Source organism: Schistocerca gregaria, chromosome 1 (assembly GCF_023897955.1).
Source record: "Schistocerca gregaria isolate iqSchGreg1 chromosome 1, iqSchGreg1.2, whole genome shotgun sequence".
Taxonomy (NCBI): Eukaryota; Metazoa; Arthropoda; class Insecta; order Orthoptera; family Acrididae; genus Schistocerca; species Schistocerca gregaria.
In genome coordinates this window covers 1,098,184,045-1,098,197,951 of record NC_064920.1, presented here as the reverse complement: position 1 = coordinate 1,098,197,951, position 13,907 = coordinate 1,098,184,045, and the positions used below count along the sequence as shown (strand labels likewise).

Genomic DNA, 13,907 nt, shown 5'->3' with positions numbered 1-13,907 from the left:
TAGTATCACTGTCAGAATCTAAAATTGCTGTAATTTTCTGTCCACTTACACTAAGTTCAATTACTGGATTCAACACTTTATTTACATTGTGTGTATCTTCTCTCAGTAGTTCAACCCTAATATCTTCACTTTCATACTTAATCATTTGTATTCTCCTATTTGACCCAGTAGACTTTCCAGACGTTCTGGAGCAGATCTAATTGAAACTCCTAGTCTGTCATCCATATCGCTGTGTGACAAATAATGCCAATCTCTTCCATCATCTACTATCTGCTGGGTATGTCTACCAAAATCGTTTTCTCTCCCCTCATCATTTCGAATCTGATCATCATTACACCAGTAATTTCTCGAATGTTCATCTCCTCTTGTGGCATTGTGTCGCTGTTGATTGTCACATTGTAGGTCCATAATTATCTTGCTGGTGCATCACTTCATTGAAACAGTTCATTGGGATGAGTTGAGTTCTACTCTGATCCACTCAGTGTTCCTTCATTATATATTTCTTCTAAATGAACAACAACCCATTATAACTCATCAAAAGCATCAAATTTTCACAATGTTGTTCCCTTTCTTTCCATGGTAAATGCTTTATCAAAATTATGATTAAATTATCACCACATAGGATTCTTCAGGTATTACTGTATTTCCAGTGATTTTGAAGAAATCCACGCATCGACTCCTTGTGCTGATCCTGAGTATACTGATTGGATACACAGTTCCCCCATGTCCTAGCACCTGCATGCATGTGCCTTATACAAAAATATCGATTCTTTTCTGATTCATTTTGAATTCATGCAAATACAACTTTAAATTGTTTCATGAAATCCACGGGATGTAACTGTTTATATTGGTCAAATTCTTTAGCTGTCCTTGACCAAGCACAGTGTTAACAAGGTTTTTACAACAACCTGTACCATGATTTTCTTGCATTAAAATTTCAATTTCTTGTTGGATAATGTTTGTATCTACTGGGGTATGGCATATTCTTACATTCTTAACTGTGCCAGTGTCTGTATTTTTGATCCTAGATTGAAACATTGTTACACACCTTGATGCTACTTTAATGACCGATTTCTTATTTTCTTGACACACAGTTTGAACTAGAAATACCTCCTTATTTGTAATGACACTGCTCAGTATAGCACATTTAATACTTCTTTTTGTGAGTTGACTTGTTTCGATCTTTTGATACTGTGCTGTAAGCTTGTGCATTACTCCTACATTTCTGAACAAAATTATTAAACTGAGCCTGAAACTCATTACAAAATTCACTACCTTTTGATCAAACATTTTGTCCATTTTTAGTATGTTGTTTGAATTTTTTGTTCAGATTTTGCTCATGATCATAGTTCTTTGTTCAAATCAGCATTCAGTTTTTGTAAAAACTGCATCAGTACATCCTCGTTTCCTACAACCTCAACTCTATTGTTATCTGTCACTGCATGGCTTGATTCAACATTTACAGTCAAGTTTGTATTTCCACTTCCTGGGGTACACCACTGTCCTGATTAAGATTGTCCTCTTTGTTGATTATGTTATCATTCTCTGTTTGACTAAACATTGTTGTTCAATTATATACTGCACACACAAATTATAATGAAAATGAGATTATTCACGGTCTACCAACATTGCTTGGAAGTCGAGGCACCACTAAAAATGTCTAATTCACTCACCATACACAAATGCTGGCAGTCGAGCTCTAGAACCATAGATCGTTTCAGACTGCGATGTCCTTGTCATTGTTCTTCATGTATAACAATACTGTCAGTATTTCTCCAGACCCACTATATTTACATTGCAGTCTCTCCTTGCTTTTCCAACAAACTTTCTGTACAGCTAATCTCATTAAATAATCCCTCCAGGGCTACTACAATGACTTATTTCAAGTGAGAAAATTGCTTGTTAAGGGCCCATGAATTATGATTTACTCAAACACTCAGTAAATATTAACACTTTTGATAACATTCAGCATTTCAATCTACATGCCACAATTTGATACCAATCACTTCCACACTGAAACATAAGCAATGGCTGATCGCTACACTATGGTAGAAACATTGCCATGTGAGGTCACTGCACCATCGCAAACTTTTAAATATGTTCTTACAGTTTGACATGAGCTGAAGCATAGTTTCACAGTATTCTATTTGGTAATGACCACACAGCCAAAATGGAAATAGTGGGTGTTAAATAAATAACTTTACAGACAAAGGCAACCATGATGTCCTTAAGGAATTTAGGAATATAGTACAACTGCCTACATATTTCAAAGACAATATTAGCTGAAGTACAGTGAGCACAGGAATTTCTAAGTAGTTATTTCTCCCATGATCCATACACAAACGGAAGGAAGAGTCCTTGATGGTACAGTCAGAAACACATCATATACTGCATTATGGTTTACAGAGTACACATGTAGATGTTAAAAGAATAATTTTCTCACTGTGTGACAAGTGAAAATGTTTGCTGGACCAGATTGGAACCCGGGATCTCCTGCTTACCAGACAGGTGTGTTAATTATTACACTATCTGGGATGGCTGGAGTGTTTTCGTAACTGCGCAGACTGTCTCAGCAAGCCTCACAGCCAACACACTTTACCACCGAATGCCACCTATCCGCATTAATACAACTGATTCGCCTAGCTGGGCATGGATCCACCTTCTTCAGTGTGGATACACAAGTACATCCAAGCATGAGGAAATGGACAGGGACTGCAGATAGACGGTGCTCTGTGGGAATGTGAGTCGGCCGTGAGGTGTGCCTTGGTAATCTGTGCAGTTGCAATAACACTGTGTCCCAATGGTGCATTGGTTAACGCACCTGCCTAGTAAGCAGGAGATCCTGGGTTTGAATCCTGATCTGGCACACATTTTCACTTGACGCGACTGGTTCCGCTTAATGTCCTGATGGATCTGACATCAATAACCCCTTCCTTTTCCTTTCTTCCCCCCCCCCCCCCCCCTTCAAAAAGTACATGCAACCACTATTCAAATCCAACCTGTAATCTGATGGAGAGACTTCTCACTTAAAAACCAAGGCACTATGTTGTACTTCAGTGTAGTTTTATCACAACTACAATAAGCATTTATTTTTTATAACTGTTTCTCTCTGATTTTGGTATCAATACTTTTTTATTGTGTACATTTAGGGCAAGGGATGAAATGCTGCATAATAAATGTGATCATTTATTTTTCTAATGGTATCCTCACTAAAGGATTCCAAAAATTTTTATGTACTAGTTAAATTTGTCATAAATTTTATATAAAAGTTAAATTGCTAAAACTATTTTTATACTACATTTTTCATACTAACGTATGTAAATAAGAAAACATGAAAGTTACAGAAAAGTTAAAATGTTATGTTGTACAGTTTATGTAGACTTGGGAGTAGATAGTAACAGTCCTGTTTCCTGGATTTTGTCACAGAAGTAATACTCATATCATCAGAAATACAGAATAAAGTACAAAATTTTAGTTAATACACTGTCAATTACTTCCGAGTTGGTCTCAAATAAAATGTATTTAGGCTTGTTAATAATCTGACATTAGTACTATGTACAGTGAGACTGTAAAGCATATTAAGCACAACTGTTAAATATGTGTATGCATTTCAGTAGCATGACTTTTATTTTCATTTATCTGTTACACAAACTTGTCAAATAACCAGCCACAATAACAGTTGGGGGTGATAAATTAATGCCAGGAAACATAAGTTATTTACTGAAAAGAATGTTGTATCTTCTGACGATAATTGGAGTTTCCAACACATAAGAAGGCAGCTTGAAGTTTAAAACAAAGTAATAAATAGAAGTGGACACTTCGTCCATCAGCAAAGTGATGGATGGTCAGCTGCTCCTTATATAATAGTAATCTATATGTTGGACATGTTTTTGTTCGTATTGCTCTGTTAACTGTGTGTTTTGTGTAACTGGCAGCCTTCTCTGTGGTCAGACTGATGAGATTCAGTTAAGTGATGAGACATAATCCTGTGCAAATCTCTAGTCTTCCTTTCTTCCCCCCCCCCCCCCCCCCCCCCCTTCACCACCTTCAATTTTCGTGTATTGTATCACAGCTGTGGATTTTGTGTGGTGTCTGTTCTTTTGGGCATGTCCAGAAGCATGGACACCATGCCTTCATATAATCATATAGCTGTCTTTTGTGTCTGGTGCAAGCTACCCTTCAATCCTCCATTGTGCGCTATAGTGGCCAAGTGGTAATAGCTATTGTGATTGTGGAGATATGAGTGCTTGTGTGGTCACCAGACTGTCTCTTTTGCATCAGTGGATTTTTAAAGTGAGAAACTCAAGATTGTTCTTTAATGTTCTTAGGTATTTATGAGTACTCTCTAATGTTAACAAATGTTTTTGAATGTTCTGCAGTATTCTCTCTAGATTATCACTTTGAAATTGCGTGAAAGAATAATTTTGGCAAGAAAAGATAAATGGCAGTCAGAAAAGCTCCTAACAGACTTCCTGAATTCAATGTTCCCAGTATGCCCTTGCAAAAAATGTTTCTATAAAACTACTTGAACCAGAGAAATTAGTGGAAAAGGAATGTCAGTATTGACACCGAAAATTCCATTCATTTCAATCTACCATCTTGTTTTAAAAGATTCCGGTTTCCAGTGAGATTAGTGTACAGCATGACAATCAAAAAATGCAATGGAAAACATTCCAACATTGCGGAGTGGATTTCAAAAGTCTTGTATCTTGCAAGGACAACTACAAGTAGCATGTTCGACAAAAAAACTTTTATTTCAACCTCAAAACTTATCCAGATTTGCATCCAAAAGCAAAGCAGCAAATCTTATTTGTGGCAACATAAGTTAGATGAATAGTATTGGACAGACAAGAAATCTGTGGCACAATGTGACTAAAAGAATTGATTGGTTGATAGGACATGTTCTGAGGCACCAATGAATCACCAGTTTAGTACTGGAGAGAAGTGTGAGTGTAAAAATCATAGAGGGAGACCAAGAGATAAATACATGCATATTAACATAGTAAGATAATAATCTGAATCCAAATTAGGACAAACAGAGTTCCTTGATCGTTTTGCATGTGTCATCCATCCCAGTGCAAAATATAAAATATGTTATCAGTGAATCTTCATGTAATATGTGACTAATAACTAGCCTAGCTATCAAAATGGCATTCATGTTCAAAGGCTTGCAGCAGCTGTGACCCAGATTACATTTATTTACTTTTTAGAACATTAAATTATTTTTACATATTTGGGATTGGACATTACAAACTGTTTTAAAATTACAAATCAGATTTCTGTGTACTAACTAGAAGTTTATCTGGCACATATCTTGATTGTGTGGTTGAGTTTAGAGCCTTGGTCAGAATGCTGACACTATCAGCAAATATTAAATATCGTTGTGATATCTGTGTAAGTCAGGATCAGATGGAGTCTTTGTATAGAATGTTGAGGAAGATACAATCGGTATGTGCAGATATTTCTGTTGATGGTGGGGATGGGGCTGCCGGAGGAGGGCGGGGGGAGACGCTGTGTACTGACACCATCAATATTCACTTCATTTACAGACTAATAATTGTAGCTGTTACAAGTAATATGTTCTTAGGTTGATTTGTACCTCCAAATACGCATGACACAAGCAAGACATTAACATTTATTTTCCCCTGGGTAACAGGTCAGGTATTAAAAATGTAGGTTGCAAAGCAGATAGTCTATACTGGCAGTAGTCGTCCACTTCATGGTGCAGTTACAATAACATTAGGTAGTAAATTATGTGATATTTTTGTGGGAAGACTGTTAGATGCAGAGAAAAAACAACTAAAACACTGAAGTGGGTATGTATTAAAGCACCAGTTATCACAATATCTGTACCTACACCCTGAATGGACGGGGAAATGAGTTTCTAAAATTTTTCATGTCACCCTGTTGAATCAGGACCTTCCTGTTGCTTATTTATGCTCCCAGAATGAGATTTTCACTCTGCAGTGAAGTGTGCGCTGATATGAAACTTCCTGCCAGATTAAAACTGTGTGCCAGACCGAGACTCAAACTCAGGACCTTTGCCTTCCACGGGCAAGTGCTCTACCAACTGAGCTACCCAAGCACGACTCACGCCCTGTCCTCACAGCCTTACTTCTGCCAGTATCTCATCTCCTACCTTCCAAACTAAGTTCGCAGTAGAGCTTCTGTAAAGTTTGGAAGGTAGGAGACAAGGTACTGGCAGAAATAAGGCTGTGAGGACAGGGCGCGAGTCGTTCATGTGTAGCTCAGTTGGTAGAGTACTTGCTTATTTATGCTGTTTAAAAGTTCATCTGAACCAATATTTCTATTCCGTGAATGTTGCTGATGTACAAATGAGATGTATGCAGACCGAACACATTTATTCACTTAGTGTGTGGTCTTGAATATAAGTTATTAATGATTTAGTTGAATTGAAGTATCACAAAATATCCATTAGTTGCTATAGCTTCTCTTGAATTCTGTTGTAGTAATTTTGTTTTATTAGTAACTGATGATATTATGTGCCAAAAATTGCACATTTTCAATGAAGTGTGTTTGTACACAGAAAAATTAAGCTTTGTCACCAAGACATGGAAAGGAGGATACGAGGTGGATATTCGTCTGAGGACGCCTGGAATATGACGTCTATAGAACTTGTACAGTGCGCAGAGGTGAGTGTGTCTTCAACTGAAAACAAATGACGTAATCCTTCTAACTTGCATTCGTAGTACTACTTTTACTCTGTAAGCTACATTTACTTATTATTAGACATTTTCAGGCTTTTTACTTTTTGTCAAGGGGAATGTTAATAGAAAGTACTTTAAGGGATTGACTGGAGATAATTTTTATTTGAAATCCAACTGAGTTTTATGTTAATTAGAGTTACTATATGCAAACTCTATCAAAGGAAAATTCAATCAAGAAAACTAATAAATTATGAGATTGAACTGCTGGCCATTACTTACTTTCAGAAGAGTGTATGTGTTGCACCTCCCATAGACAAATATAAAACCAAATGCGGCCCACTACCTAGATTTCAGAACTAATACTTACTTCCTCAAGAGGAGCGAGGGATAGTTTGGGGAGAGTTAAAAAGAAAGTGCTGCCTACGCATAACCCCAAGATGAGAGAGATCAACCTGTAGTGAGGACAAGGGTACTGTACACCAACACAAATCAGTATCAAAGAAAATGTTGCTTATAATAGAAAGTGAACTCCAATTAATTTTAGGTGTAAATTAAACCTAGCATAAACATGGCTTCACTAAGCAAGATATCTTGTGACAACAATAGTGATAACAAAAGTTTCTGGAGCGAAAAAGAAAAAGCATGAAATGCAGTAGTGTGTAAGACAGTAATGGTTAATATGCTGGAACATAGCTCAGAAAGCTTAACCACGACTGACAGTGATACAGATAGGAACTGCAGCTATTTTATGATGGCTGTTATGTGAATTTCCATTTTGGACTAAAAACTTAAATTTTCTAAATTGTACATAGTACCATCAGAAACAAAAAAAATTTTTAATGTGTTTTAGTTATTTGATCACTTCCACTTATTTCTGTACTGACTCATTTTCAGCCAACATTTTCTGACTTGAATAACATAATTTTTATTTTTAGGCAATATTGAACCATTAAAAAGGTTTTTTTAAAAAAGAGAAAAACAGTTACTTTAGCTAAAGCATGTTACACAATTGGAAGCTGAAGCATTTTACACAACTAGAAATGGAATACTCAGATTTCTTAAAGCTAGCAGATCATGACAGAATGTTGATAAAGAGTTCATTAATGTGAAGCCATTTTTTATATTTATTTGCTCTTACTTTGCAGAAGATGTCACAATAAAAAATGATGATAAAGTTTTAAATTTTTTAATGTCAAAATCATAGGTATTTGCAGATGCTCTCTTTGCTTAAGGAGTGAAGAAACCAGTTTGTTTTGGTCACTGTAAATAATACCAATAGTTATTAAACACAGACTCAAGTACAGTTGATACGCTGGCGAGAAAGCTACTAATGGTAAATAAAAAGCAGCTGTTTAGAATAACTAAGGAAGCAGGGTGTCTTTCAGAGCAGCAGCTTTTCGACTAATTTCAGCATGTTTGTTTTAACTTGTGTACAGAATTTACTTACAGTTAGTTGACGATGCAACGTACAAAATTAATTTTTCACTACTACTACTTTTTGTCAATGTATAACTGTAATTAATCTATAACCTTGAGGGCCTATGTGATGTAACAGAGCACAATGAGTGAATGAATGGATGAATGAATGAATGAAGAGACCTGAAGTCAGGAGAAGCAATAACATCTCTTTGACTGCAAGAGTCTGCTGTCTGATGGTTGGCACGTATCCACTTGTAAAGTTTATCAATCCATTTGGGGATTATCCACAGTCTGTTTGTTTTTGTGGCCTTCAGTCCGAAGACTGATTTGATGCAGCTCTCCATATTACTCTATCCCGTGCGAGCCACTTCAACTCCGAATAACTAGTGCAACCTACATCTTTCTAAATCTGCTTACTGTATTCATCTACTGGTCTCCCTCTCTCCCCCCAACACACTTCCTCAATTGCTAAATTAGTGATCCCCTGATGTCTCGGAATGTGTCCCATCAACTGATCCCTTCTTTTGCTCAAGCTTTTAATTTTCTCCTTTTATCAGTTAAATTCGATATCTGACCTGTTATCCAAGGATTCCTACAAGGTGTTGTCTTTTTACCTATGAAAGCCTTGTCTTTTTACCTGCTTGATCCAACGTTGCCTTCAGTATTTCATCTCTCAAAGCTACCCATTCTTTTGCTACTGTATTTCTTTCCCCTGTTCCAGTCAACCGTGGCCTGATTCTTTCTATGAAGCTATAAACAACCCCTGGTTCTTTCAACTTATCCAGATCTCCTTCCCTTATTTTCTACCTTTTTCCCAATTTATTCAGTTTTATGTGATTCTTCAGTTTCTCCCTGCGTATTTGTTGCTCGAACAGTCCACGGGTATACTGCAGGTTCATAGGGTCCAACACCCACATCTTCGAGACCGCCGGCGCGGACGGCGAAGAGAGCGGCCCGTGTCTGGAGGGGATTTAAATCGGCCACCCGCCCTCAGGAGATCATTCGGCAATGCACCTGATGATGGTGACATGTCTGATCGCTGAAATATTGTGCCCATTGGACACTATGAACCGGCAGTATACCCGTGTACTGTTCGAGCTATTCAGTTATGATCTATAGGCCATAACCTATAAATTGTGGTCAGAGGCCACATCTCCCCCTGGAAATGTCTTACAATTTAAACCCTGGTTCCTAAATCTCTATCTAACTATTGTATGATCAAACTGAAACCTTCTGGTGTCTCCAGGTCTCTTTCACACATACAACCTTCTCTTTTGATTCTTAAATCAAGTGTTAATGATGATTAAATTATTCTCTGTGCAACATCCTACGAAGCGGCTTCCTCTTTCATTCCTTTCCCCCAGCATTTTTCCTTCTCTTACTTTCCCTACTATCTAATTACAGTCCACCACGGACATTAATTTTTGTCTCCCTTAACTATCTGAATAATTTCTTTTATCTCATCATACATTTTCTCACTCTCTGTCATCTGCGGAGCTAGTTGGCTTATATACTTGTACTACTGTGGTAGGGGTGGGCTCCATGTCTATCTTGGCTACAATAATGCGTTCACTATGCTGTTCATAGTAGCTTACCACCATTCCTATTTTCTTATTCATTATTAAACCTACTTCTGCATTAACCTTATTTGATTTTGTATTTATAACCCTGTATTCACCTGACCAGAAATCTCTTGCCTCGGAACCTCACTAATTCCTATTATATCTAACTTCAACCTATCCATATCCCTTTTTAAATTTTCTAACCCACCTGTCCAATTTAGCGATCTAACAATTCATGTTACGATCTGTAGAATTCCAATTTTGTTTCTCCTGATGATGACATCCTCCTGAGTAGTCCCGATGTGGTGATCCGAATGGGGGACAATTTTACCTCTGGAATATTTTACCCAAGAGGACATCATTTAACCATACAGTAGAGGAGCTGTATGTCCTCAGGAAAAATTACGGCTGTTTCCCCATGCTTTCAGCTGTTTACAGTACCAGCACAAAAAGGACATCTTGGTTGATGTTACAAGGCCCAGGCAGTCAATCATCCAGATTGTTGCCCCTGCATCTACTGAAAAGGCTGCTGCCCCTCTTCAGGTACCACACGTTTGTCTGGCCTCCCAATAGATACCCCTCCATTGTGGTTGCACTTACGGTACAGCTATCTGCATCGCTGAAGCCTGTGAGCCACACCACCAATGGCAAGGTCATGGTTCATAAGGGGTGTATCGATAGTCTGTGATATTGATATCATACTGGTGAATTGTTATGGTGAGCATGGCTAGCAAATAACATAGGTGAATGCAATGTTTACAAATTACAACAATAGTTTCTTTAGCCTGTCTCATCAGTCCCAAATTGCTGATGATTGGAACTTCAGACTGAGTTCTCATTAACTTCTATAACCATAGTACAACAGCCTTTAGTAGTTCAAGTAACACATTTCACTGAATCAGATTAAATGGTTTGCAATCATATGTGGCAAATTCACTGCCCATGCAGACCTGCTCCTCCCTTAACAACTTCTGGACACACAGCGCCTCTCCCTGCCTTCAGTTACATGTGCAACCCTTCCTTCATTCCCAGAAATACCACCCACACCAACATTCCATGCATTTAGTTAAGGTTAAGCTTAGAGGCTGTAGTGTTAAGTGTTCATGAGTGACTTCTTGCTGTTAGTTGAATTCCATTCCCCGCCTTGCAGTACTAGAGCTAGAATTTTGAATAATATTATCATTTATCCACACCTTTTGTGTAACACACTTGTTTTTAACATTTGCCTCCTTCCCTTGTTCTATTTGACTGCATTCATAGTTTTGTTGATCACTGTTCAATGTAATGTTGTATTTGTTTGTAAGACTGAAAATAGTTTATTAATTCATAACTGTTGTCTGTAGATATTATAATTAATTTGTTGTTGATGATTGCAGTCACACTGCCGTGCATTCATTGTGGAAAAATTTGCTGAGAGAGTATCCAGTTTGGAAACATCAGATGCTCTTCGAGCTGTTTTGGCCCAGCTTTGTGAATTATATGCCACCTACTGGGTTTTGCAACGGTCAGGTGACTTTCTTCGGGTTAGTATACAACTTGATATTAGCATATTTATTTGTCAGAGGCTGTTAACTTTGAAAAGTGATATCATTCATGTGACTTCAGGAGGGCGATCCTACTATATCAGGTGTAACACAGTGTGTCAAAGAATATATTATGAAATTACATGTGAGGCCACTCTCATTTGTTCCTTTCATTTGAATATTTCTCTCTCATTTCCAGTTTGCTGGAGCCAAGCCTCAAGACATAGAGGATGTGCAGCTGTGGATGGAATCCCTCTTGACTTTAATACGGCCAAATGCAGTCGGTATTGTAGATGGTTTTGATATCTGTGATGAAATTCTGCGCTCTACATTGGGTTCCTGGGACGGCCAAGTGTACCAACGTCTCTTCGATGAAGCTTTAAAAAGTCCACTCAACAGAGAACCTGTCAACATGTCCTTCAAAAAGTACATGCAACCACTATTCAAATCCAACCTGTAATCTGATGGAGAGACTTCTCACTTAAAAACCAAGGCACTATGTTGTACTTCAGTGTAGTTTTATCACAACTACGATAAGCATTTATTTTTTATAACTGTTTCTCTCTGATTTTGGTATAAATACTTTTTTATTGTGTACATTTAGGGCAAGGGATGAAATGCTGCATAATAAATGTGATCATTTATTTTTCTAATGGTATCCTCACTAAAGGATTCCAAAAATTTTTATGTACTAGTTAAATTTGTCATAAATTTTATATAAAAGTTAAATTGCTAAAACTATTTTTATACTACATTTTTCCTACTAATGTATGTAAATAAGAAAACATGAAAGTTACAGAAAAGTTAAAATGTTATGTTGTACAGTTAATGTAGACTTGGGAGAAGATAGTAACAGTCCTGTTTCCTGGATTTTGTCACAGAAGTAATACTCATAATATCAGAAATACAGAATAAAGTACAAAATTTTAGTTAATACACTGTCAATTACTTCCGAGTTGGTCTCAAATAAAATGTATTTAGGCTTGTTAATAATCTGACATTAGTACTATGTATAGTGAGACTGTAAAGCATATTAAGCACAACTGTTAAATATGTGTATGCATTTCAGTAGCATGACTTTTATTTTCATTTATCTGTTACACAAACTTGTCAAATAACCAGCCACAATAACAGTTGGGGGTGATAAATTAATGCCAGGAAACATAAGTTATTTACTGAAAAGAATGTTGTATCTTCTGACGATAATTGGAGTTTCCAACACATAAGAAGGCAGCTTGAAGTTTAAAACAAAGTAATAAATAGAAGTGGACACTTCGTCCATCAGCAAAGTGATGGATGGTCAGCTGCTCCTTATTTAATAGTAATCTATATGTTGGACATGTTTTTGTTCATATTGCTTTGTTAACTGTGTGTTTTGTGTAACTGGCAGCCTTCTCTGTGGTCAGACTGATGAGATTCAGTTAAGTGATGAGACATAATCCTGTGCAAATCTCTAGTCAACTTTTATTGATGCATGCTGGAAATTTCAGGTAGAAGACCTGAAATTTTCCATATGTCAGGGGTGTTTTGTGTAATTGTTCTTTGGTCTTGTTATCAGTATTAACTGTAAAAATACAGCTGGACAAAATACAGCTGGACAAAATAAAACTTGAAAGTATTTTTTAATAATAGTTTGAATTTTTCTTATCAGATGCTATGTGTTTTCAGCTTACGTTTCACATTATTTCCTATATGCATCATTAACAATGTAACAAAATCCATGTGCAATTCTCTTCTTCGCCTGACTCTAATGCATTATGAACTGTGTGATCTGGTGCAGCTTTGAAGCAGTGGATTATTAAAATATTTTTAAGAGCCATTCTCAGGTAGCAGAGAAAGTATTATTATAGTAATTGCTCACTTGTACAGTCTTTGCTCAGCTAAATTTCTGTTTCAAGTGTTGATCATTTTTAGAACTTTTATTATGTTGCCAGTGGTCATAATTCTCATCAGACCCAGATTTGATCTTTCTTCTGTTTGTGTCGACATAGCTTTGGACTGCCTGTTTTGTAACAGGATTATCCAGAGAGTAAATACATGTTAATACAAAATTGAAAACTGATTTAATTTTTCACAAGTTCTATTTCCTCAGTTTCCCACGTGATGTGCCATATGCAAGAAAACTATTCTGTCACCATTTTGCATGAAAAGCAAGTTCAAATTGGCTGCATTGGCTCCAAATCCTCTCAGAGTATTAGCTTAATAACCTGACATAAGGAAGACGATTATTCCGAAATTATGTTGAAACCTGAGATGAAACTTGGGCAGCTATAAATACATCTCAGAATGAGTGCTAATGCTATCACATACACTTTTCATCCGAGAAAAAAGTTAAAAAATTAATTTCACTGGCAGGGAATGATGGAAATCATTCTTTGGCACAAGAAATGGATATTTTTCATTGAACGTTTACTTCAACAAAATATTATCAGTCAATCTACCATGAGAAAATTGTCACTCTGTCTATAACAAATGGTGAGAAATAAAGATATGGATAATTTGTTTATTAGACTGAAAGACTATGGTAGATGAGAACTAGTGCAATCCTTTGGGTGGGAAATTCTGGTGCAGCCATCATAAAGTACATTATTTCCAAAGTTGAAGTATTAGCTGTGTATGATGATTAGACTCCAGAGGCAATGATAAGACAAAAACAAGAACACTGTCTAGTTGACTTGCACCATTGGGCATTGATGTCAGTTCTGTTACAGCCTTTAAACTGTTTTTTAATACAA

The 13,907-nt window shown here is 36.8% G+C and overlaps 1 protein-coding gene across 1 annotated transcript in view; it reads left to right on the top strand.

Moving 5' to 3' along the window:
• The window catches only part of LOC126282276 (probable peroxisomal acyl-coenzyme A oxidase 1), a 74,019-nt gene extending 61,218 nt beyond the window's left edge, over positions 1-12,801 (top strand). Inside the window, exons 11-13 of the mRNA XM_049981918.1 lie at positions 6,548-6,653; positions 11,026-11,172; positions 11,372-12,801. Coding sequence (XP_049837875.1) covers positions 6,548-6,653; positions 11,026-11,172; positions 11,372-11,632 — 514 coding nt within the window. The 3' untranslated portion in view covers positions 11,633-12,801. The remainder of the gene's footprint in view (positions 1-6,547; positions 6,654-11,025; positions 11,173-11,371) is intronic.
• The last annotated feature ends 1,106 nt before the right edge of the window (positions 12,802-13,907 follow it).